The sequence below is a fragment of the Pan troglodytes genome, chromosome 9, assembly GCF_028858775.2.
Source record: "Pan troglodytes isolate AG18354 chromosome 9, NHGRI_mPanTro3-v2.0_pri, whole genome shotgun sequence".
NCBI classification, from domain to species: Eukaryota; Metazoa; Chordata; class Mammalia; order Primates; family Hominidae; genus Pan; species Pan troglodytes.
In genome coordinates, this window is record NC_072407.2 from 35,516,885 (window position 1) to 35,544,774 (window position 27,890).

The following is a 27,890-nucleotide window of genomic DNA, read 5'->3' on the forward strand; positions in this document are numbered from 1 at the left end:
CTGCCTGCCTCGGCCTTCCAAAGTGCTGGGATTGCAGGTGTGAGCCACCGTGCCCAGCCTATCAAAGGAACTTTTGTTACTAAGTTTTTCTGTATGACAAATGTGACTACAAAACTTTTTTGTGGAAAGTTCTTTATTAGTGTTCTAAATGTTTCTTTCAGATTTGTATACAAAAAACAAACAATTAACATTGACTCCAGTTGTCCAACAACTTTGAGTAATTTTTTTTTTTTAATGGAGTCTCACTCTGTCACCTAGGCTGGAGTGCAGTGGTGCAATCTCAGCTCCCTGCAACCTCCCCCTCCTGGGTTCAAGCAATTCTCCTGCCTCAGCCTCCCAAGTAGCTGGGACTACAGGCGGCGGCCATCATGCCCAGCTAATTTTTTTTGTATTTTTAGTAGAGCCTGGATTTCAGTATGTTGGCCAGGCTGGTCTCGAGCTCCTGACCTCATGATCCACCCGTCTTGGCCTCCCAAAGTGCTGGGATTACAGTCGTGAGCCACCGCACCTGGCCCAACTTTGAGTATTTTTAAAATAATACTTTAAATACATTTCTACTCTTTGATACTCATTTTTTAAATTTTTAAGTGAATTTGTGTTTGAGACATTAATCAAAATGTTAATAGTTTTACAAATGGAGTGAAGAGCAAAGTATAAGTACTCAAATGTCTTAGTGTAGTGCTAATTTCTTTAATTCTTTTTTTTCTTTTTTTTTTTTTTTTTTTTTGAGACAGAGTTTCGCTCTTGTTGCCCAGGCTGGAGTGCAATGGTACAATCTCGGCTCAGTGCGACCTCCACCTTCCTGGTTCAAGCGATTCTCCTGCCTCAGCCTCCTGCATAGCTGGGATTACAGGCATGGGCCACCACGCCCATCCACTTTTGTATTTTTAGTAGAGACGGCGTTTCACTATGTTGGTCAGGCTGGTCTCGAACTCCCGACTTCAGGTGATCCGCCCGCCTCAGCCTCCCAAAGTGCTGGGATTACAGGCGTGTGCAACTGCACCTAGCCATAAAATTAATTTTTAAATTGATTTTTAATGATTCACCATTTGAATTATGTATTTCATATATTTCATGATTATATTACCATAATTCAGATTTTTTTTTTTTTTCCTGAAACAGAGTCTCACTCTGTTGGCCAGGCTGGAGTGCAGTGGTGCAATCTCAACTCACGGCAATCTTGCCTTCCAGGTTCAAAAAATTCTCGTGTCTCAGGCTGGGCACGGTGGCACACACCTGTAATCTCACCACTTTGGGAAGTCCAGGCAGGTGAATCACGAGGTCAGGAGTTCGAGACCAGCCTTGGCAACATAGTGAAACCCCGTCTCTACTAAAAGTACAAAAAATTAGCTGGGTGTAGTGGTGGGCACCTGTAATCCCAGCTACTCGGGAGGCTGAGGCAGGAGAATCACTTGAACCCGGGAGGCAGAGGTTGCAGTGAGCCGAGATTGTGCCAATGCACTCTAGCCTGGGTGACGGAGTGAGACTCTGTCTCAAAAAAAAAAAAAAAAAAATTCCCGTTTCTCAGCCTCCTGAGTAGCTGGGATTATAGGCATGCATCACCACATGCAGCTTATTTTTTTGTATTTTTAGTACAGACAGGGTTTCACCATGTTGTCCAGGCTGGTTTTGAACTCCTGACCTCAAGTGATCCACCCACTTCAGCCTCCCAAAGTGCTAAGATTACAGGCCTGAGCCACTGTGCCCAGCCTAATTCAGATATTTAAAAGAACACTAGTCTAGTAATACCGAAAATGTATTTTGTGATGATATTCTTTTTTTGTTTGAAATGGCAAATACATTCCTATTAAATTGTAAATATATTTAGAGCATGTCCAGACTTTGTGTATATTATTCATAATAAAAAAGAATTAACTTTAATTATCAGATCTTTACTCAGTCTTACTAAATTTGAAGATAAATATTAATGTGGAATTTCTATAATAATCTTTGTTGTACTTCTGTAGTAGTTAAGTTACTGTACACATTTAAGTCTTGAGTATTGAGTTAATTTATTAACAAGTGCTAAATATAACATTATTGGAGTCCTTAACCACAGTTATGTTGAATGCTGTGTGGTTCTATCATAGAAGAAAGGAGGATAGTACAGTATATTATGGTAGTAATTTTAGGCCGGGCCTGGTGGCTCACTGGCTCACGCCTGTAATCCCAGCACTTTGGGAGCCCAAGGCCGGTGGATCACGTGAGGTCCGGAGTTCGAGACCAGCCTGACCAACATGGTAAAACTCCATCTCTACTAAAAATACAAAAATTAGCCAGGCGTGGTAGTGGGCACCTGTAATCCCAGCTACTCAGGAGGCTGAGGCAGGAGAATCGCTTGAACCCAGGATGGGGAGGTTGCAGTGAGCTGAGAGGAGATTGTGCCACTGCACTCCAGCGTGATCAACAGAGCAAGACTCCATCTCAAAAAAAAAAAAAAAAGAAAAGTAATTGTAATGTGTAGTGTGTAATTACATATAATACGTAATTATTTCATAATAGCACCTTAAGCAAAGTATTGCAAAGGTAATTAAAATGTTGTTCACAACTACTGTTTTAAAGTTATTGAAGTGCCTTTCCTTCATAAAGCCTAACTTTTATGCTAAAGGTAATGGAAAAGGTAAATTAATTTTCTTCTGGTTTTGTTTCATTTCCAGGTGGAGGTTTAGCCGTTGGAACAGTTCTTCTAATTGGTTAGTACAAAATACATGCTTTGCTCTCCTCTATCATTGTTTTCTGTTGTGCATAATCATTTTATCCAATTCCCATTCCAAAATTATTTAAATCACTAACACGACAGAAGTTAAGATAAATTAGAGAGGAATTGACTTAAGTTCTATTTTAAATTCTAATGTTGAGCTGAACTTGAAATAAATTAGGCAAATATATCTGAATATGTAGCTCTTATAACTTAAAAATGTTCATAGTGCATTGTGCTCCATTTTTAAAAAAAGACTAAAATTAATGTGAATTGATTTTTTTGGAGAACCTCAGTATTTAAAGTGGGATTATTACAGGGATCAATTTGGGAAATTGAAATACCAAGTCCATCGTATATATCATATCATTTTATCATTATCTTTTTATTGAAACAAAAGTAACAAAGTAGTAAATCATATTTTAGTTCATCTTTAAAGTGGCAAGAGTCCTAATTTAAGTATATAACCATAATTGCCTTCCTTCTTTTTTAGTATATATAGGTCACAGAATCTCGGAGTTGAAATAAACCTTGTCAGTTATATAATCAAAGCAGCCATATTAATATTTAATTCATGTATCTGTAACATATCTATTGTTCCTACTTTTGTCCTCTGATATAATATAGAATAAATTTACGTAGTTTTTCACGTGACACCCTTAAAATATTTGAAAATACCTATTTTTTCATCTCAAATATTCTCCAAACTAAATAGACGTTATTCCTTAACCTGGTTTTATATGTTAGGGTTTTCACACACCTCACTGTTCTGATTATTCTTTTTATGCACCTTCTAGTCTGGCATTCATTGTCTCCTGAATCATGCCCCGACCTAAATACAGTATTCCAAATGTAATATGACCTGAAATCACCATACTGGGACTATAAAATAAATATGTTAATCTAGACAGAGTTATTAGTACCAGGCACCAAAAAGGTTGGTTTCTATTTATTGACCCCTAAGGTAACAAAAAAAGTATTTTGGAAGAATTTTCCCCAAGAGTGAGTAAAATACAAAGTGGTGATGCTTAAAATTTGGCATGTATGTAAGAATTTGTCTAGTAAAGGAAAACGTTATATAGAACATTTTATTCCTCATCTATGCTGGATAATTAAAGAGTAATAATAGTAGTAGTGAGAGCTGCCTTTTATTTAACTCTTACTGTTGGTCATACATTATGCAAAGTGCATTATGTTTTTTTTTTTTTAGCTTAATACAACAACCTCAGAAGATACTAAATATACTTCATGTTATCTCCCTTTTATACATGAGGAAATGAGGCTCACAAGGATGGGGTAGTTTTCCCACTATTCCACAGTTAATCTGAGAACCAGGACTTGAATTCTGTGTGATTCCAAAACCCATTTTTTTTGTAACTATGCTCTAAAGTTTTCTCACATGTTTTGTTTAATAGCAATAAACAGTAAAATAGGAATTACATCCCTTTTTAGATTATTGCAGTTTCAAGTAGTAAAGTAAAACTCACATTTATGGAGATTTTTTCTTTTAATGGATTTTCAGATTTCTCAACATGAAGGAATCCTTGATAAATTCATGCACAATAAGGATCAAAGTTGCAGCACTGTAAAAATCCTTATTTCACATGATCAGCATTTCTCCATTCCAGTCAAAAAGTTTTGTCTTTAAAATATAAATCAATATATAGGGAGTGGTTAAAAACATCTTCAGGTGTACAGTATTTGTTAGTTTATATAGTTGTAGCATATTGCTATTAAAAATGTAATATATTAGTTTACTTAAATTATGCCATTTAATCATTTTGGTCCTGTGTTCTCTCAACTCAGCCATTAATTTCCCTGTTGGCTCTTGGCTGTGAAGTACCTGCCAACTTCTTACCAGTCATTTACTTACATCAATACAATATAATCTTCTGGAAATTTACCTAGAGTTTAGTGCCTGAGTATCCAGATAGTAGACAATTTTTAATAAAAGCTAAGTAAAATATGTCTTATGAGATACTTATGTCACCCATGAGTCATTAAAGTACTATTTAAGACAGAATTATTCCTAACATTACATGTAAGAGAGAAAAATAACCTGTGATCAAGAAATTCTAGAAATGATTATCTCAGTTACATTTTTAAGACTGTATCTTATGGTAAATAAAGAATGTCTGAAGGTGTCTATTGAGAAAATTATTTACACGTTTGGTATAAATACATAAAATACAAAACGGTTTGTAAAGAAAATTAGGTTGCTTTTTCGGATCCTCAGCCTCCGTTCCTTGAAATTACAGTGTCCTGGGTATTCCACCCAAATATTGCCATGTAAGTAATATACATGGGAACATTTCACACCTTGCTTTATCTACTTAATACATCTTAGACCTCAATTTATGTACACTTATATAGATGTACTACTTCATTTTTGTTAACAACTGCATAGGATTTGATTATATAGATGTGCCATAATTTATTGTAATAGTTCTCTACTGAAAAATTTAAATTAATTCCATCTTTTTCTATTACTAACAATGCTATTGTGCATAATCTTGTGTATAACCTTTGCACACATATGTAAATATTCTAGAATAAACTGTAAGATATAGACTTGCTTCATTGCAGCATGTTAAATTTTGTAGCTATTATTAGATTGCTCTCCCAAAAGGTTATACTGTCATATGCTTCAGCCAACAATTATATCAGTTTACCCTAATCTCACCCTTGACAACACTTGTATGTTATCAAACATTTTAATATTTACCAGTCCAATTAGATTAGATTAGCAGATGAAGTTCTCCACTTTTTTTTTTTTTTTTTTTTAAGAGATGAGTCTTGCTCTGTTTCCCAAGGTGGACTGCAACGGCATGATCGTAGCTCACTGCAGCCTCCAACTCCTGGGCTTAAGTAGTCTTCCCTTCTCAGTCTCCTGAGTAGCTGGGACAGCACTCACACCACCATGCCCTGCTAATTTTTTATTTATTAATTTTTTTTTTTTGGTAGAGACAGGGCCTTGTTATATTGCCCAGGCTGTTCTTAAACTTCAGGCCTCAAGCAGTCCTCCTGCCTCAGCCCGCAGAGTACTGGGATGATTGGTGTGAGCCACTGCATCTGGCCCCAGTTCTCTACTTTTCTTCATTCCCAAGTCTATGTGACTTGTACAATGAATTAAATCCACTTGAAGATATGGAAGCATAGTTTCAAAATATAAAAATACAAGGATTTTAGTTCAGTGTTTAGGAGCCTATGGTATTACTATATTGCTCATCACTGAAAAACTTTAAATTCCAGAAGTAAGAGAAAATTAAAACATGAAGATTATTTACATTAATAACATTTTACTATAGATTTCCAACTTTTTAACCATTTTCTTGTGAAATAGTTTATTCATTTACCAAGGCAGTTTTATGTAGAAGCATACCTGTGCATGAGTGTGGGCTTTCAGAGTACTGTATTTACAGCTTCAGTAGCAATTTAACTATGGAAACTAGAGCTAATGAGCACTGCCAGAAAAACCTAAAATAAGTCCACTCTAGACCTGAATATAGCAAAATAAATACATGTGAACAGATGAAAGGAAATTCTCTGAGGAATAAATTGAAGAACTAAGGGACCCCACTGTGTACTTTAAAAATTTAAGATGGTTGTCAATTAATAAAATCAAAAATTGATTTTAAAATCAAAGATAAAATTTGATTTTAAAATCAAAGATAGATTTTTCTTAAAATGTTTAATGCTTAAGTACTGGAATAGGCTTTGAGATGTTTTATCTATATTACTTTCTGACAGTCTGTTACATTGGTAAATTTGGAACACCTTAAAAGTTTCAAAAGTTAATTGATAGCATAAATATTTAGAGTTTACACAGTCTCTTTAAATAAAGGATCTTTATTTGTAAAGATACTGAGCATCAAAAAGGTTTAATAGAAGTTGTCACCTATTTAATAGGTGAGATTTATCAATGTGTTTTTTTAAACTAATCTTTTACATTAATTATGTAATTTTAATTCTAGATATGGGAGATAAATGATACACTTTTGGATAATTAAACCTATTATCAGTGTACTTTTATATTTTTTCTGTGTAACAATATTAACACAAATTTTACAGTTTATAAACAACATAGATTTATTTATCTCATAGTTTCTGTAGGTCAGGAATCTAGGCACACTCCCACGGAGTCCTCAGCAAGCCTACAATATAGGTGTCAGCCAGGGCTGAGTTCTCATCTGAAGGCTTGACAAGGGAACTATCTGCTTTCAAGCTCATGTGGTTGTTTACAACATTCAGCTCCTTGCTGATTGGCAGCCAGAGGCTGCCCTCTCCATAGGGCATCTCACAAGATGGTGTCTTATTCCTTCAAAACCAAGAAGAGAGAATGTCCCTCAGCAAAATGTTATAGGTTTTCATAACAGAAATGACATCCCATCATCTTTGCCATAATCTCTTGGTTAGAAGCAAGTTCCACATTCTGCTGCAATCAAGGGGAAGAGATACACAAAGGCATGAATACCAGGAGACAGGAATCATAGGGACCACCTTAGAATGTGTTCACCACACTTTTCATAATTTTAAATCATATTATTTCCTGTAATAGCAAAAACTAAGCACTCTTAATAGTCCTCACAGAATATTATAGTATTTCTTGTCAGTCATCTTCAACCTTTCTGAATTTGCTAAGCTATATTATTCTTCTACATCATGCAATAAATTCTGAGCTAACCAGCCTGGGCAACATGGCAAAACCCTGTTTCTACAAAAAAATACAAAAATTAACTGGGTGTGGTGGCATGTACCTGTAGTCCCAGCTACTCGGGAGGCTGAGGTGGGAGGAGTGATTGAGCAAAGGAGGTTAAAGCTGCAGTGATCATGCCACTGGACTCCAGCTTGGGTGATAGAGCGAAACCCTGTCTCAAAAAGAAAATAAAAATTCTGAGCTTTTTTCTATGCAGGAATTGGCCTGCTAGCTGGTCACCTATTTTTGTAAATAAAATTTTATTAGAATACAGCTGTGCTTATTCATGTGCACATTGTCTACAGCTTCTTTTGTGCCACAAGTACAGTGTTGATTAGTTGTAACAGAAACTGTATGAATCACAAGGCCTAAAATACTTGCTTTCTGATTCCTTAAGAAAAATTTTGCCAATCGCTGTTTTGTGTTACTATATTTGATATTCTACTAAACTTACTTTAGAGTAGTAGAACTTTGTTAAAGGACTGAAATAGGACAACTGATATCAGTGCAGTCCTTTAGTAGAACCACCTGATCTTTAGTCCTGAAGCATTTAAGCTCTTACAATGTGTTCAGCACTGTTAGGCAAGATAAATCTCTGGATATTGGTTGCATATGGAATAACCATGAACAGTACATATATAACATGCCGATATAAGAAGTATGAAAAAGACTTAAATTGAATCAAAGTATGGGTAGAAAGGAGTGATGAAGAAAAAAAATTGCTCATATGGAAAACAATCAGTACACAATAGAGGATATCAACAGAGTATGCTTATGTAATAACTAGGTCCTTCTAAAGTAGAGAGAGTACATATTTAGGACTAGTGAGAAGGTAAGTTTGGCCTTCTTCCCCTGGATCTCTTGCTTCAACTACCTGCTTGTAGAATTCACACTGTAAGGCTTAAGGACCCTTATACCAGTCCCCAGAACAATAGTGTGTAAAGACTAGGCTGTATACCTGTAATCCACTCCTAGGATTTTTGTTTGTTTAACTTTATGGCCAGCCAAATCTATCATGCTTTACCTCCTCGTTATCTTTGGTCATTATCTAAAACCAAATTAAGACCAAATCTAATTAAGCTGTTCCAATGGTCTGGTCTTTTATCTCTATAATACTCCGTATTTTTCTCTTTAAACTCAATTTCCTATTTCCTTCTCTTCCAGACCTTTCCAGTTTGCCCTCTATAACACCTATTTCATGTAAAATAAACTCTGATATCCTAAAATCTTATCCTTAAATATTTTATTGAAACATTTAACATTTATTGAGGATGTACTGTGTGCTGGGCATCATGCTAAGCCATTGACATGTATTGTATCATGTAATTTCACAACAATGAGAGGAAGTGTCTTTATTTTATAGGTAATGAAATTGAAGCTTTGAGAGAAGCTAAGTAACTTGCCCAAGATCACATATATGGTAGCTGAGATTCACAATCAAATTTCTCATTTTATACTAAAACATGATAACTTATCTTAAAAATCCCTTCTGGGGCTGTTCCACCTTCTATATCGTCTCATTGCTGCCATATATTGACTTCTTAGTTATTTTTATTATTTATTGGAGACTATCCTGATCTCTAACGTCAAGTAGGCTTTCAACACTGGCCAGAAAACTTTTGTATAAATCTAGTCACCTCTTTTTTATTTTCAGTAATCTCAGTGGCCTTTTAAACCTTCAAACATCTAACATAGTATACTGCTATGAAGACATCAAACAAGATGTCTTCAAACATCTAACATAGTATATTACTTTATCCTAATCCTCTGAAATAACTTACAGTTGTGTCACACAGAAAAAAAATACAGTTTTATCAGAGGAGAATTCACCCAAGTTCCTAAAATCAATCCTCAAAACTTACCTCTATTCACAAATGCAAAGATATACTGTGCCTTCTCCTATTTGAGAATCATCTTTCATCTGTACTTTAAATATCATCTCATTCTAACTTTTGAAGGACCTAGCAATATCAATTTCCCTTCTCTCCTTATCTTTAATCTCTTCCACTATATTAGTTCTTTTCAATGTGTACTTTAACCGTACTCAAATCTATTTTTAAGCTTTATTTAAAAACAAGGGGAAAAAAATCTTCCCTCTTAACCCTATCCCTTTCTCCACTATTGCTTTTTCTCTTCCCTTTCATAGCCAAGCCTTTTGTATAGTCTGTACTTACATATTTTGTAATATTTCAGTCATTCATCAATCTACCTCAAATACTACCATTTCACTGAAACCACCTTAATGACTTTCTCACTGCTAAACCTAGAGGATACTTGTCAGCCCTCTTCCTTTTTAATGTCTGTTGCACTTGATGTTGTTAATCACTCTTTTCTTGAAGTACTCCCTTCCTTTCTTCTTTTGTAACATTCTGTTCTGATTTTCCCTCTCATTCTGCTTATGTTTTTAAAGATTCCTTTGGCTTTATTTCAAATGATGGTATCCTATTCCCTCTTCTAGTGCTACATATTCTCCTGAAAGGTCTCAGTCCCTGCCATAACTAGAATGAACAGGGAATAAAAATAATCAGTAATCTCCAGACATCGCTATATATATAGAATACATAGAGAAATGCAGAGAGCATATTTAACCCCCTATTCAACATTTCCTCCTAAATATCTTATAGACATCTCAAAATCAATGTGTTTGAAGCTTTCCCTACCTCCAAATTCTGCTGCATTCTTCGATATCTGTTTCTCTTCCTATGGACTCTGGATTATTGAATCTAACAGGTGACACATGCCAGAGACCTGAGTGACACGCTTGTCTCTCATACATCCAGAAAACATTAAATCCTAATGACTTTTATCCTTTAAATATTGTGTTAATTTTGTCTGTTCTTCATCTTTGCTGCCACTACCCCAATTCAGGCCATAATCAATAACCTCACTGAAACTGGCATAACAGGTATTTCCCTTGCCTCAGTTCATTATCATAATGTTGCCAGAATGCACTTTCTAATATGAGAAGCTAATCATAGTATATCTTGGCTTAAGACCTTTCTGTGCTCCTTGTTGATCTTAACATAAGATCTAAGCTTCTTAACTTCTGACTATAAGGCCTTTAACAATCTGCCACTGCTGATTCACTTTAGCCTTCTCTCTTCTCATCCTCTCACTATTCTTCCTCATACTTTGTGTTTATCATTCTGAGCTTTTAATTCCATTCTCTCCTGTCTCTAGACCTTTGCTTATGTTCTTTCTTGCTGCCTTTTATTTTCCTCTTAATTGTTTTTGAAGTCTCCAGTTGGACATTTCTTCCAGAAAGTTTTCCTTAACTACTGCTTTCCTTCCCTTTACCTACACTCAGTATTCCTTCTGTATACTTCTGTAGTAGTCTTTATTTACCTTATCATGGCACTTACTACACATTTTTTACATCAGGTAATCATGAAATTGCCTGATCGTGATTACTTATTTAATAGACTGTAAACTCTATAACCATGGGAGCCATGTAGGAGCATAATGAATAAATGAGTGATTTGAAAGCCTGGGTAAAGGCAATTAAATTATATTGGTAAGAAATAGATAGTCATGGAGTGTTTTGAGCAATTAAGAAATATTATGATGGATACACTGCAGAAATAAAGTAAAATTTGAAGTAATGGAAACTCCTCATTGCCCTAATCTAAACATGAGGTGATGTTTGTTACTATACTTTTAAGACTTTTGTCATAAATTTGCTATTTTACTTTTCTACTTCTGTATTTCAGTATGTATATTAGATTCTAAATGTTTAACGGGTTATGCTTAGACTGCTCTGATATGAAACACCATTTTCCTACATTTTTCCTCATTTAATAGGTACCTCTTAAGAAAGCCAATTTCTATTTCTGTGCTATATACATGTGTAGGTGATGAAGGAGAGACAGAAGGTAGGATGATTCCCAGATTTTTATCCTGGGAAAGTTTAGAATTAGTACCATTAAGTGAAGTTAGAAAAGGAAAAGAATGAGCAAATATTGAGGTGAGGTAAATAATTCAGTTTAAACATAATGACTTTTAGGTACTAGTGAAAAACCCAAGGCATTCAACCTAATAGAAAGTTGGATTTTCTGGCATGAAATTTAGGCTAGAGAAAAAGATTTAGGATTTTTCAACATTATTTAACTGTTTTATTCAGTGTGTGTTTTAGTGTTGTCATAGACAAATGGCAGATTGCCCAGGTTTATACTTGAGGATCCGGAATGGAACTTTGGGAGATCTCTTAACTCCCTGAAATTACATGAAAATTTGTGTTTGGCTATGTGTGTGTGTATATATATATATATATATTTTTTTTTTTTTTTGCAGTGAGTCAATATGCCACTGCACTCCAGCCTGCGTGACAGAGTGACACTCCATCTGAAAAAAAAAAAAAGTTATTATGAGTATTAAATAAACCAATGCATGAGAAGTGCAGTGCAGTGTTTAGTATAGAGTTAGTGCTCAATAATATTAGCTATTTGCTGTTTTTTAACCACATGTTGAGTACCCTAGAATTGGTGAGTTCTCACATACCGACAGTGAGAAAAAGAAGACAAGGTCTTAAGTTTTCCCTTTCCCACAATTGGGGTCAGCCACCTCCTGGCAGGCCCAAAGAACTAGCACAGATACTTCCTCATATCTCCACCACCGTCACTGCTGTTACCAGGCAATAAACTCAAGGGCTGGAGAAAGCAGGAGTACAACATTTATGGTAAAAAGTGAGGCAAGTGAGGGGATACAACTCCAAGGGCATCAGTCGTAGACATTGAAGTTGCTTGCAAGAAGCAGAACTTGACATTCCTGTTTCCCAGCCAATTCCCTGCTAACCTCTAGAACCTGCAAGCCCATCAAAGTAAATAGTGCAGGATGAGAGTTATTGGGAAAGCCTGCTTTATATCTGCTGGATTTTGTCAACATTCTCAAACATTAAGATTATTACCTGTTTCTCATATAGGAAAAGGAGGGGGGCCTGCTAGAATAGATTGTGTAAACAAACACAGCTAGAAGAATAATGACAGTAATAGTATTTCCAAAGAGAGACTGAGGATGAATTAGTGGCCCCAAAAACACTAGATTCTACCTCTTTGAGGGGTTCTTCAGTGACATATAGGGCCAGAATGAAGTAAGGTACCACCCACAAACCACACTTAACATCTGCATGGAAACCACCTAATTTTAGAGGGTATAAGCAGCAGACTTAATACAACAGGTCAGAGTGAGGCTAGGGACATCTCTCTACCTGTGCCAGACAGGCAATTACAGAAACTGATCTCTGCCACTCTTCTTTTTCTTACTTTCCCAGTATAGGAGCTAGGACTTGAAGAAAAGACTTGTAGGAAGAGGTATCTTAGAACTTCCTTTTCTCACTGCTGCCCCCTCCACTTAACACCGCCTTACTAAGTATTTCAAGTCACAAGCCTTAGTGGAAAATGTTGTAATTGACTATTGACTAAGTTTTTAACTGGACAGTTCCAAGTTTTAATAACTGAAACTAGTGAGAATCATGGAAGCAGCTCCGGATATCATTAAAAGATGAGAAAAGGAAGATTTGGCTTGCATAGCTGAAAGTAGTGACTAGCAAAAAGTACATAAAATCATTTCATATGTACGTAACAAAAACTTGAGAGCTCTATATAAACTGTTTACGTACACAAAGAATGGCTAAAGAAACAGGAGAAAAGTTATAAAAACTGGGAAAAGGTGGGGAGGGAGTGTACAGTAGTTTCATGAAGAAAGTTGTCAATGGTAATAGTTCCCATAAATAAGGTAAGGATTTACAAATATCCAACAAATTAGACAATTATAAAATAATTGGTGTTGGAGAGCAGTCTTGGTGGAGTGATGATACAGCTCATTTGGATTTTTGTATTAAGAAAAAAATGATATTCCTGTTGTTTCTATCCACTAGGCTTTGTTCCACCCCTTGGAGCCATAATGTACAAATGAAATTCCATTTCCGTTTTATAGTCCAACAGATATTTGAAGACAGCTATCTTATGTCTCTTGGGTCTCTTTCTTTAAGCTAAATATTTCCATTTCTCATTGTCACATACTTTCAGCTCCCTTCACCATCACTGTTTTTGAAGATGCTTTAGTTTGTGTAAGTCCTCAAACTGAATATATTATCATCAGGTTGGTTGACTACTGTGGAATAGAACAGGACAAGCATCTTTCTGAACCTAGAAATTAGACTGTTAATTCAGACCAAAATTACATTTGCTTTTTGGCAGTTCTGTCACATCATTATCATTTTTACTTGCCCAGTGTTATGGGGATTCACTAAATAGATTAATTAAATGCTTATTGTACAACCTCAAAATTTGTTTCACAGAATTGGTAATTTTCAGCTTGATGAGTTTAGTGTTTTTGCTAATCCCTAAGTAGGTGATCTCCCTATTAGTTTTTCCTGCCTCATATGATTCTTTGAAAAAACAGAAGTGATAACTATTATAGAATATATGTGTATATGTGTATAAAATGGTGTGTTTTCAAACTATAGTAGATGTGGATGATTTATAAGACAAGATCGATTTTTGTTTGTTGTTTTTTCCTCTAATTAATTCTACAAATATTAAGTATATGTATACTATGTGCCGGGCACTAGAGATATAATAATAGGATGCATTCTCTGCCATAATAATCTTTTAGCTTCATGGAGGAATTTCAGGAATGTTTATTAAATACTACTAGGGGTTAAAAGGGTGCTCCAGAGCACACTGATATCTCACCCAGCCTTGAGTAAAGCTTCTTAATAATGGTGCCACCTAAACTTGGTCTGGAAGGAGGTGAGCAAATTAGTTAGCCAGAGTTGTGAAGGAATTTATACAAGGGTCCTGAGGCAAGGAGCAATATGGGTGGTGCTAACAAGTAGTTTGCTATCCCTGGAATTTATGAAATATGGAAGGGGGAATGTATTGAGACAGAAGGCAACACAACATTTAAAGAGGCTTATATGGCTTGCTTTTTGGGTGTTTTTCGACTGAGAGCAATGAAAAGCCATTTAAGTTTTTGAAACAGGGGAGTGACAAGATTAGATTTGCTCTTTAGAAAAATATACTCTTGAGTAATGTGGAGAATAGATTGGAGGGAGGAGTAAGGTTAGAGATACAGGGACCAATTGGGAGGCTGATAGTGAGAGGTAAGGATGAATTGAACTACATTATTGTCAGTAAAGATGGAAGGAAGTGGATGGATTTTAAAGATTTAGGAAGTTAAAGCTGTGATTATTTGTGGGGATAAAAAGGAAAGGGAAGAGCTGAGAATGAAAACCATAGTAGCTAACATTTATTGACCACTTAACTACGCACAAGGCACTGATTTAAGTATTTAAATCTTGCCACAGTCTTATGAGGTAGGTATAATTTTATTATTCCTATATCATAGTTGAAGAAACCTCAAGCCCAAAGGAAATGGTTACCAAATAACTTAACGAATTAGCTTGTTACCACCAGAAGATGGGCAGCAAGGAAGAGGAAAAAATACAGTTTCCCGTTTGGACATGTCATGAAATTCTGTTGGCACATTGAAGTAAAGATAAGATAACATAAAACATGTTTGCTAAGTACTATGTCTAGTTAACAATATGCAAATAAATAGCATGATGTCAATGCCTGGAGCTTAGCACGGAGAAAGCTGAGCTAGAGATAAAGAAAAGGTCACTAAGGATAGTATGGGGAACAAGAAAAAAGTCAGAACCCTCACTCATTTAAGAGATAGGTAGAAAAAGACAACTGTGACATCTAGTTTGTTTATTATCCTTCATTACTCATAAATCACTCAGTTTTTTAAATTATCTACGAGTACATATCCCTACTTTAAGTAGTATTGATCTGATATAGTTCATTCTCTTAGTTGAGTATTGTAATATGCATCCATAACTTTATAAAAGTTTTAATTCTTCTAATTAAATAGTTTAGGTTTCTTTCTCTCATTACTAAAAAGTTGTTAAACAACAGTCACGTATATTTTATTTTTATTTTTTAATTTTTATGTTCTCAGGGTGTACAAGTACAGATTTCTTTTTTTTGTTTTTTTATTTTTGTTTTTTTATGAAATGGAGTTTTGCTCTTGTTGCCCAGGCTGGAGTGCAATGGTGTGATCTCGGCTCATTGTAACCTCTGCCTTCCGGATTTAAGCAATTCTCCTGCCTCAGCCTCCCAAGTAGCTGGGATTACAGGCGTGCACCACCACGCCTGACTAATTTTGTATTTTTTTAGTAGAGACAGGGTTTCATCATGTTGGTGGTCAGGATGGTCTCAAACTCCTGATCTCAGGTGATCCACCCGCCTCGGCCTCCCAAAGTGCTGGGATTACAGGCATGAGCCATGTGCCCGGCCACAAGTACTGATTTCTTACATGCATATATTGCACAGTGGTGAAGTCTGGCTTCTTCATGTTATCACCCAAATGGTGAGCATTGTACCCAATAGGTAGTTTTTCAACCTTCACCCCCTTACCACTCTTCCACCTTTTGTAGTCGCCACTGTCTGTTATTCCACTCTGTATGTCCATGTAGCTGTTGTCATTTATAAGTAAAAACGTGTGGTATTTGGTTTTCTGTTTCTGAATTATTTCATTTAGGATAATGGCCTCCAGTTTCATCCGTGTTGCTACAAAAGCCATCTCATTCTTTTTTTTTTTTTTTTTTTTTTTGTGACGGAGTCTCGCTCTTTCGCCCAGGCCAGACTGCAGTGGCGCTATCTCGGCTCACTGCAAGCTCCGCCTCCCGAGTTAACGCCATTCTCCTGCCTCAGCCTGCCAAGTAGCTGGGACTACATGCGCCGGCCATCACGCCCGGCTAATTTTTTTTTTCTTTTTGTATTTTTTGGTAGAGACGGGGTTTCACCGTGTTAGCCAGGATGGTCTCGATCTCCTGACCTCGTGATCCGCCCGCCTCGGCCTCCCAAAGTGCTGGGATTACAGGCATGAGCCACCGCGCCCGGCCTGAAAAGTTTTAAGTAGGGAAATGAGATCATCAGGTTTGCATTTTGAAAATGTTACTACTAAATTGAAGGAGGAGGATTAGGGTGAATGCAAAGAAATAAGAGACAGTTACAGTCATTTAGGTAAGAGTTTTTTTTGTTTTGTTTTTGTTTTGTTTTGTTTTGTTTGAGACGGAGTCTCACTCTGTCGCCCAGGCTGGAGTGCAGTGGAGCGATCTCGGCTCACTGCAAGCTCCTCCTCCCGGGTTCACGCCATTCTCCTGGCACAGCCCCCCAAGTAGCTGGGACTACAGGCTCCCGCCACCACGCCCAGCTAATGTTTTTGTATTTTTTACTAGAGACGGGTTTCACCATGTTAGCCAGGATGGTCTCGATCTCCTGACCTCGTGATCCGCCCGCCTCGGCCTCCCAAAGTGCTGAGATTACAGGCGTGAGCCACCGTGCCCGGCCAGTTAAGAGTTGTTAGTAGTATGACTCGTGGAATGACATTAGCGTGGAGGAAGTAATCAAATCCCACAAATACTTTGATACTTTGCTAATACGTTTCACTGGATTATAAGGATGAGGAAAGAGGTGGATTGGGGTGTGTGTGTGTGTGTGTGTGTGTGTGTGTGTGTGTGTGTGTGTATGAGAGCGAGAGAGAGAGAAAGAGGAGATATTGGGGATAAATTCTGGCTTTCTGAAAACTGAAAGAGGGCCACATTTGGTGCAAGAAAATGAGTTACTGGGTTTCATCTTGGGCATGTTGGACCTGAAGCATCCTTATTCTTCTATATTTAGTACCAATAAAACCCTAAAAGCCGCATGAAAAGTCCATGGTAAGGGGGTATAGCTATGTAATGTATGTATGGTTCATAAGTTTTCTAGAATATTATTCAGCCTTAAACATGTTAGCTACAAGACTATAAAGCATGTTAGATTAAGTGAAAAAAGTAGGATACCAAATCCAGTAATCACTGAAAACATAGAAAAAGTACTGAAAGGAAATAGAGCAAACTTTAAGCAAGGATTATTTGAGGACTGTGGGTGAATTTTTTAAAATTTAAATTTTCCATTTTGTAAAAATATCAATCTTAGAAATTAAAAATTTTAATGTCAGATTTGTTTCTTATATCGATTTATAATGACCACGGTTTAAATGTTTGCTTCTCTAAACTGACTTAATAGTAATTACTTCAGGTAAAATCAATTATTTTTTAAACATGACTTTCTAGTTAGTTCCAAAGTTGAGTGAAGGTGAATTCTTAGTTATACAAAGTAAGCAATTTTTCCAGTGTTACAGCTGTATTAATCAGTAGTCAGTGCTGATCATCTCTCCCATAGTTGTCTCTGCTAGCTTTTCCATCTGTCAGCTGTAAGCAATGCAGAAGCATTGAAAACATTTTCCTTTGCCGTAGCACACTAAAATTCTCATAAAATGTCCCTAAATCATTAAGTGCATTTTGTGAGTGACGAATAATGTTAAAGAACTAGCTATGTGTTTTAATATATAAAATTAGACTTTGTGTAAATTGACCATACTTTTAATCATGGATTTCCTCTAAGATAATGTGCTAAGAAGGTATCTATAAACAACTCACCACCTGATATTTTGGTCATACTTTAGGGAATTGTTTTAATAAATAAATGTTATTGAATTTTAATTTATATACAATAAAATGCACCCATTTGTTTATTTATTTTATTGAATTATTTTTGAGCCAGGTTCTCGTTCTGTTCCCCAGGCTGGAGTGCAGTGGTACAATCATGGCTCACTGCATCCTGGAGCTCTTGGGGCCAAGGGATCCTCCCACCTCAGCCTCCCAAGTAGCTAGGACTACCAGTGCACACCACCACACCCAGCTATTTTTTAATTATTTTTTGTAGTGCTGAGGTATCACTGTATTGCTCAGGCTTGTCTCAAACTCCTCGCCTCAAAGTGACCCTGCCATCTTGGCCTCCCAAAGCATGAGGATTACAGAAGCAAGTGACTGTGCCAAGCACATTTACTTATTTTAGTGACTTTTTACAACTGTATATACTCATGCAGCCACCACCACAATCAAGATATAAAACACTTCTGTCACCATAAAGTGTTTCCTGGTGCTCAGTTTCCTGGCCCCAAGCACCTAACCTCTCCTTTCTGTCATTAGAGATTAATTTTGCTTTCTATAGAATATCGTGTAACTGCAGTTTTGCCATATGTACTTTTTTGTATCTGGCTTTTTTCCACTTAGCATAATGTTTTTTGAGATTTACCCATGTTGTTGCATGTATAGTCAGGCCTCTGTATTAGCATGTACCACATCCTTGGATACAGAGGGCAAAATGTAAGGTACTAAGCATCCTTGGATTTTGGTATTCATGGAGTATCCTAGATATCCAATCCTGGATGTCCTTGGTACCCAGTCCCCTGTGGATACCAAGAAACTACTGCAAATTAGTAGTTTATTTCCTTTTATTGCTGAGTAGTAATCCATTTAGGAATATATCATTTGTTTTCTCCCTTCAGCAAGTAGTTGATGGACATTTTATTTGTTTTCAGTTTTTGGCTATTAAAAAAAAAAAGCTGTCATAAACCTTCTGTATAAATCTATGCAGACATATATTTTCAACTCTCATGGGTAAGTACCCAAGAGTAGAATTGCTGGATCGTATAATAAGTGTTTGTTTAACTTTTTTGGAAACTGCCAAACTGTTTTTGTTTTGTTTTGTTCTGATTTGTTTGAGACGGCGTCTTGCTCTGTCACCCAGGCTGGAGTGCAGTGGCGTAATCTCGGCTCACTGCAACCTCCACTTCCCAGGTTCAAGCAATTCTTCTGCCTCAGCCTCCTGAGTAGCTGGGATTATACGCATGTGCAAGCATGCCCGGGTAATTTTTGTGTTTTTAGTAAAGGCGGGATTTCGCTATGTTGGCCAGGCTAGTCTCCAACTCCTGACCTCAAGCAATCCACTTGCCTCGGCCTCTCAAAGCATGGGGATTACAGACATGAGCCACCGCATCTGGTCTGCCAAACTGTTCTAATGTAGTTATAGTGTTTTGCATTGCAACTAACAATGTTGGAGCATTTTATTTGCTCCACATACTTGTCAGTTGAACATCTTTTAATATGTTTTTTGGCCATTCATGTATCTTTTTTTGTAAAGCATGTGTTCACATCTTTTGCTCATTTTTATGTTGCCCAGTTTGTGTTCTTATTGCATTATGAAAGTTGCTAAAATATATTCTGGATACCAGTCCTCTACTATATATATGTATTGCAAATATCTTCTATCTGTAGTTTGCCTGTTTTAAATCTTCCTATTAGCTGTCTTTTCAAAGGCAAATTGTAAACATTTTTATGAAGTTTAATTTATTCATTTTTTTCTCCAGTTCATGCTTTCATATCCTAAGAAACATTTGCCTACTCCAAGGTTGCAGAGAAGGCATTTTCTTCTAATAGTTTTAATTATTTCAGCTTTTTTGTTTAACTCTGTGATCCATTTCAAGCTAATATTTAGTACTAGTACAAGAGGTAAGATGGAGGTTTTTGCTGTTTTTTGATTGAGTGTACTATGAGGCAAGATTGAAGTTTTTATCGCTTTTTGTTGTTTAAATATGGATATTCAGTTATTGCAGGACCATTTGTTACAAAAAAAATTATTTCTCCACCTTTGTCAAAAACCGATTGTATGGATTTATTTCTGGACTCTATTCTTTTCCACTGATATATATTTCTGTCCTTTTGCTAATTCCACATTACCTTGATTGCTGTAGCTTTATAGTAAGTCTTGAAATAAAATGGTAAGTCTTCCAACTGTGTTCTTTGTTCAGATTTCTTTGACTGTTGTATTAGTCCCTTCTTGCACTGCTCTAAAGAAATAATTGAGACTGGGTAATTTGTAAAGAAAACAGGTTTAATTGGCTCATGGTTCTGCAGGCCATACAGGAAGCATGGCTAGGTTAGAAAACTTAAAAGTCATGGCCAAAGGCAAAGGGGAGGCAGGCACATCTCACATGGCAGGAGCAGGAGGAAGAGAAAGAGTGGGGAGGTGCTACACACTTTTAAACAACCAGATCTCATGATAACTCACTATCATGAGAACAGCACCAAAGGGGAAATCCACCACCATGAACCAATCACCTCCCACCAGGCCCCACTTCCAACACCGGGGACTACAATTTGACATGAGATTTGGGCAGGGACACAGACCCAAACCATATCACCTGTATTCTATGACCTTGGATTTCTTTGTAAATTTTAGAATTACCTTGTCAATTTCTCCAAAAAGCTTACTGGAATTTTTATTGGGATTCCATTAAATCTACAGATCAGTTTGAAGATTTGAGTCTTCTATCCCATGAACATGATATATCTCTCCATTTATTTAGGTCTTCTATACTCTCAGAATGTTTTGTACTTTTCACTGTAGAACTAATTCATACACATATTTCGTTAAATTTATCCAAAATATTTAATTGCAGGTGGGATTTCTAAAATTTCAGTTCCTATTTTTGTTACTATTATGTAGAAGTACAATTAATATATTAGTGTAGTATAATTAGTATAGTATTAGTATAGTATAATTCTTTAAATACTTAAAGCCAAATCCAGTAATATGATATATATTACTTTATAAAATATATTAATGCAATATAATTATAGAATTACAATTCTATATATTATAGTAATGACAATATAATTATACTCTATTATATTGCATTACTATATAATAATTATATAACTACAATATAATTATATTGTATTATATATTATATACTTATATGATTATAATATATATAATTATTATAATTTTGTTTTAAATGCCATAAAACCAAAGCCAGTAACATTACACAGCTAAGACCTTCCATACGATATTGATTAGAAGTGATGAAAGTGAATATACCTCCATTTTTCCCAATCTCAGAAGAAAAGCATTGCATCTTATCATTATGTATGATGATACCTATAGGTTTTTTGTAGATCCCATGTGTCAAGTTGAAGATGTAATATTACTGGATTTGGTTTTACAGTATTTAAAACCAAATTATATTAATTATATCTAATATAAATGTATATTCTATTACCATATTTGGTTTTATGATATTTAAAGAATTATTTTCATATATTTTCATGAGGCATAGTCTGTAGCTTTCTGTTTCTGTTGTATCTGGTTCTATTTTGGTATTGGGGTAACACTGGCCTCATAAAATGAGTTTAGAAGTGTTTCATCCTCTCCTCTTTTCTGAAAAGAGTACATGTGGGATTGGTATTATGACCTCCTAAAATTTGATAATGATGTGTAGTTTTGTAGAACTCTTTGATTTTGATGTTAGAATAATGATGGGCCTATAAAGTGGGAATTGTTTCCTTTTCCTTTTTGCTGAGTTTAAGTATTGGTATTATTTTTTCCTTCAAATATTTAAATTTACTAGTGAAGTTCCCTATACCTGAAGTGTGTATGTATGTGCAGGGGGTAATTTTGTGGATATCAAAGTGATGTAGTAGTTGGAGAATGATGTCTGGAACCAGAAAGTCTATTAAAAGTACCTAGTTCTGGCCGGGCGCGGTGGCTTACGCCTGTAATCCCAGCACTTTGAGAGGCCAAGGTGGGCAGATCACGAGGTCAGGAGATCGAGACCATCCTGGCTAACACAGTGAAACCCTGTCTCTACTAAAAATACAGAAAAATTAGCCGGGCCTGGTGGCGGGCGCCTGCTACTCGGGAGGCTGAGGCAGGAGAATGGCGTGAACCCAGGCAGAGCTTGCAGTGAGCCGAGATTGCGCCACTGCACCTCCAGCCTGGGCGACAGAACGAGACTCCGTCTCAAAAAAAAAAGTGCCTAGTTCTCATTGACTCCCTTTACAAGTCTCTTAGCCTATCTATCTATGCCTCAGGAATACGCAATTTTTGTTCCACCTCATATACTTGTTTTAAGGAAAAAAAATATAAAAACATATGAATGTGCTTGCTGTTTGATAGCCATTTGATTCTTTTCTTGCTATATGTTTCTAACTGCAACTTTTCCTTTTTACAGAGGAGGATAAATATAATATTTACTCACCTTTGCTCTTCAAGTATTTCCTGGCAGAAGGAATTGTCAATGGGCATACTTTGTTGGTTGCATCTGCTAAAGAGGATCCTGCCAACATTTTACAGGTATAGAATATATGAACTTAATATTGCATTTTGAATGTTTCATGAAAAAATATTGTTTATATATGTAAACAAGATATATGTTTGTATATATACAAACTATATTTAAATGCATTAACGGAACCATACATTTTTCAAAATCTCAGTAAAAAGTATCAAATTTATTTGAACATAGGATTACATTTTAAACTAATGTTTTTGAACAATTTTTTTAAAGTTCATATGAGAGTTGGGGAAATATTAAGCTACCAAAAACTGACACTAAATAAAATTACTAGACCAGGCATTCACAAAAGTCATGCTTAATAGCAAAAAATTCTAGTTTACACTTCTTATTGAAGAAAGGGGAAAAACATCCTTTAATTTTTTGCTTCTAATTATAACATCTTCATTTTGACTACTATGGCAAAGCAAATTTTCCAAAGTCTAAGCTTTTCTATACTACTAACAAAGTATCACTTAACTGTTACTCTTAAGAAGTCCTTAAAAGAAACTTGAAATTTGAATTTTCAGCCTGAAACTATTAGATAAAGTATATGAGTTACAGCAAATAATGGAATAAAAACAAAAGGGACATCTATATAATCAGCAAATTGGCTGATAAGAATTTTAAATATTTTACATTTCTACTTAGCACAAGCAAAAATAAACTGATTCCAAGGCACTACAGTATTTGCCATTTTTACTGCAAGCTTTAGGCAATTTTTTTTCTTTTAATTTTGAAGAGATGATGTCTCACTATGTTGCCAGACTGGTCTTGAATTCCTGGTCTCAAGGGATTCTCCCACCTGGGCCTCCCAAAGTTCTGGGATTACAGGCATCAGCCACCGCATCCAGCCTACTGCAAGCTTTAATCATAATTTCATTCTAAATGTATCTAAGGAAATTAAAATGTTCATACATATAAAAATTATTATATCTGATAGGTAATATTCTACACAGTCATGATAATAAGAGAATTCTGGAAAACATTAGATAAAGAAAACAACTGCAGATTGTTTGGTAATTATATTACCAGTATGCCAGAGGTATAAATCAGAAGAATCAGAAATTAGAAGTACTCATTGATTAATATTAGTTTTCTTGGAGAATGCCACAAATGATTCTCTTCTATGATAAAATATGTCATTGATGTACTGAATCTTTAAGCCAAAGCACACTTTTTCTCTCAGAGAGGACACTTTTAACTTTTAGAATTCTTAGTTTCTTTGTCCATAACAGAATCCTAATTTAAGACATTATTTGAATAGAGTTCATAATCTAAAGTCATTTTTCCATAGGATATTTTAATTTTAGTACATAGTTTGCAAAATGGCAAATTAGTCATTTATAAGGAATTTGTAACATAATAAATACTAATTCATAATACCTGTGAACAAATGCCAACAAACTTCTTTGCCTTAGTATAAAAGTCACTATAATGCTGAGGTCAAAACTAACATAATTCGTTCATATGATTCAGACTTTGCTTGTTAAATAATACTGTTATGAAATCCAAAGCAGAAACCTGTATTTGATTGATTTTCCTCTGGTTGTAGGGCTTATTTTTTTCTCAATCTCTTTTGTAGTTGTTTACTTTTTACAATATTTCTTGGTGTTTTCTTTTGCTCTGTTTCCTGGCTTTTATCATCTTGGCCAACTTCTGGACAGTGCTACACTTGCTAGGAGCAGTGGAGTAAAGTCCAAAACCATTGTTGTAAGTAAGCTACACAGGTTCTTCATGACATATTCCACAATATACCGAGACTAAGATTTTATATCAAACATCTATATAGCCATCATAGGAAAATTTTGCCAGCCAGAAGCAGAAATGCCTGTATATGCTTTTGAAAATAAAGTTTTTTATTTTTATTTTTTCCTCTTTCAACCCGGGTAGCTGATGTTAAAAATTTGCACAGTTTGCTTTAGAGAACACATTAATTTCAAAACTAATCCCTGACATCTTTCTTAGGGGTGCCTTGAATTTGTACAAGTTAGTATTAAAAATCTTAGTGTACTTTACATATCCTTCTTTAGATTATGTGAAGGAGTTTGAAGCTATAAAAGAAATATTACCTTTTTCATCAAGCTTTTATAAAATAGCCAGTCATTTATGCAAGTAATTGGGTGTTGCAAAGACTTAGTCATACAATAATTTTATGGTGTAGGAGAGTAAAATATAAAATATAAAACTACAGTTAAAAGCAAAACAGACTTTTAAAAAGTACACCGTGTCTGACCAAGCTGCACATGTCTGACCAAGATAGATTAACAAGGTCCAGATTTCTCCTCATGCCTGAAACAGCTAAAAAACAAAAAACAAACATAAAAAGCAGCACAGGGTATAGGAAACAACAGTTTTCGAAACACTTGGCATCAGATAATAAAAGTGATACCTGAGATATACAAAACAAAGAAGGCAAACCCTGTAATTTCCCTACCTTACTGAGTACAGTGTTTCCAAGCCACAGTGCAAAGAAGAGAAATACAAGATAAGATGACCTTCAGGAGACACAGCTAGGATCACAAGGAGGTCAAGGAAATTCTATTTATAAATCAGAGTACCTGAAAGGGAAGAGGTATACATCGAGTGAGTTAGAGATCTGCATAGGGTCGGTCTCCCTCTAGTCTTCAGATGAGTGCTCGCCTGTACTTGTACACGAGGAGATGGCCTGAGGCTAGAGAAAGAACTACCTGACAATATTAGAAGTAACAATCCCCAGGGCCAACAGTAATTCCTGCTCCCACATGCCAGAGTGAAAAACTTCATAATTCATGAGGCATCAGGTGGAGTATTTAGAAGAGTTTTGCATTGGTAAAGAGCAAAATTATTCCCAGATTATAAAACACTGCTCTGGTCCTGTCTAATGAGGCTTAAAAACAAGGCCTGAAGTAACCAACTGTTTTCAAGTACCTTAACTGTGTCCCAGTCCAAAGCTCAAAGTATAGTAATATTCAAGTGTCCAGCACCCAACAGGATAAAATATTCTGTGTCTGGTTTCCAGTTAAAACATAATAGACATGCAAAGAAATAAGAAAATACAATTTATAATAAGGAGAAAAATCAATTACAACAAAAAAGAAATGACATGATAGAATTAGCAGATGAAAACATAAGTTTTATTACAAGTATATTATAAATATTCAGTAAGCTAGAAGGAAGATTAAACATGTTAAATGGAAACATGGAAGATGTAAATATAAACACAAGTTAAACTTTTAGAGATGAAAATACAGTGACTGCAATGAAAAATACACTTGAGGTGCAAAGTGGATTAGACACTGAAAAAGAAAAGATTAGTAAATTTGAAGACATGGCATTTAAAATTATACAAGATGAAACCTGGAAAATAGACTGGGGAAAAAAAAGATTTTTGCATTAGTGAGCTGTAAGATAACTTAAGGGTCCCTAACATGTGATTGGACTCTGTGAAGGGAGAAGGAGTAGTACACAACAAATATTTGAAGAAATAAGGAATGAAAGTATTACAGAAATAATGAAAAATATGCCACAATTCTGAGGTGTTTGGCAAACTCCAAGTTTTGTTGTTGTTGTTGTTTGTTTTTTGTTTTTTGTTTTTGGGACGGAGTCTCACTGTGTCACCCAGGCTGGAGTGTAGTGGTGCGATCTTGGCTCACTGCAAGCTCCGCCTCCCGGGTTCATGCCATTCTCCTGCCTTAGCCTCCCAAGTAGCTGGGACTACAGGCGCCCACCACCAAGTCTGGCTAATTTTTTGTATTTTTAGTAGAGACAGGGTTTCACCATGTTAGCCAGGATGGTCTTGATCTCCTGACCTCGTGATCTGCCCACTTCGGCCTCCCAACGTGCTGGGCAAACTCCAAGTTTTAAAAGTCCTGAAGAAAACAACATCAATGCACATCATAATCAAATTTCTTGAAGCAAGTGATAAAGACAAAATCTTGAAAGTGACCAGAGATAAAAGCACATTACATAGATAGGACCAAAGATAAGAATGACAGCCAACTTTTAGGCAATACAAACCAGAAAACAAGGAGGAAGTCTTTAAAATGCTAAAAGAAAAACACGTTATCAATTCAGAATTCTATACTCAGCAAATATCTTTCATAAACAAAGATTTTACAATTTAAAAAGGTGGTTTTTTATGAAAACAAAATAAAGACTTTCTCAAATGCTAAAATCAAAAAGAATTCACAACCACCAGACTTGCATTGTAAGAAATACTAAAGTTTTTCGCAAAAAAATCAAAATAATGCCAAATGTGGAAAAAGATCGGGGAGGAGCCAAGATGGCCGAATAGGAACAGCTCCGGTCTACAGCTCCCAGCGTGAGCGACGCAGAAGACGGGTGATTTCTGCATTTCCATCTGAGGTACCAGGTTCATCTCACTAGGGAGTGCCAGACAGTGGGCGCAGGTCAGTGGGTGCAGCGCACCATGCACAAGCTGAAGCAGGGCGAGGCATTGCCTCACTCGGGAAGCGCAAAGGGTCAGGGAGTTCCCTTTCCTAGTCAAAGAAAGGGGTGACAGATGGCACCTGGAAAATCGGGTCACTCCCACCTGAATACTGCACTTTTCAGATGGGTTTAAAAAACGGCGCACCAGGAGTTTATATCCTGCACCTGGCTCGGAGGGTCCTACGCCCACGGAGTCTCCCTGATTGCTAGCACAGCAGTCTGAGATCAAACTGCAAGGCGGCAGTGAGGCTGGGGGAGGGGCGCCCACCATTGCCCAGGTTTGCTTAGGTAAACAAAGCAGCTGGAAAGCTCCAACTGGGTGGAGACCACCACAGCTCAAGGAGGCCTGCCTGCCTCTGTAGGCTCCACCTCTGGGGGCAGGGCACAGACAAACAAAAAGACAGCAGTAACCTCTGCAGACTTAAATGTCCCTGTCTGACAGCTTTGAAGAGAGCAGAGGTTCTCCCAGCACGCAGCTGGAGATCTGAGGACGGGCAGACTGCCTCCTCAGGTGGGTCTCTGACCCCTGACCCCTGAGCAGCCTAACTGGGAGGCACCCCCCAGTAGGGGCAGACTGACACCTCACACAGCCGGGTACTCCTCTGAGACAAAACTTCCAGATCAGACAGCAGCATTCGCGGTTCACGAAAAACCACTGTTCTGCAGCCACCGCTGCTGATACCCAGGCAAACAGGGTCTGGAGTGGACCTCTAGCAAACTCCAACAGACCTGCAGCTGAGGGTCCTGTCTGTTAGAAGGAAAACTAACAAACAGAAAGGACATCCACACCAAAAACCCATCTTTACATCACCATCATCAAAGACCAAAAGTAGATAAAACCACAAAGATGGGAAAAAAACAGAGGAGAAAAAGCAGAGCACCTCTCCTCCTCAAAAGGATTGCAGTTCCTCACCAGCAATGGAACAAAGTTGGACAGAGAATGACTTTGACGAGTTGAGAGAAGAAGGCTTCAGACGATCAAACTACGAGCTACAGGAGGAAATTCAAACCAAAGGCAAAGAAGTTAAAAACTTTGAAAAAAATTGAGACGAATGTATA

The 27,890-nt window shown here is 36.4% G+C and overlaps 1 protein-coding gene across 10 annotated transcripts in view; it reads left to right on the forward strand.

The window, feature by feature from the left end:
• ELP4 (elongator acetyltransferase complex subunit 4) overlaps window positions 1-27,890 on the forward strand; it is a 274,173-nt gene that overhangs the window by 7,782 nt on the left and 238,501 nt on the right. For all 10 annotated transcript variants that reach the window (XM_508351.8, XM_009460184.5, XM_016920616.3 and 7 more), the window contains exons 2-3: window positions 2,658-2,693; window positions 22,299-22,420. In XM_508351.8, coding sequence (XP_508351.4) covers window positions 2,658-2,693; window positions 22,299-22,420 — 158 coding nt within the window. The remainder of the gene's footprint in view (window positions 1-2,657; window positions 2,694-22,298; window positions 22,421-27,890) is intronic.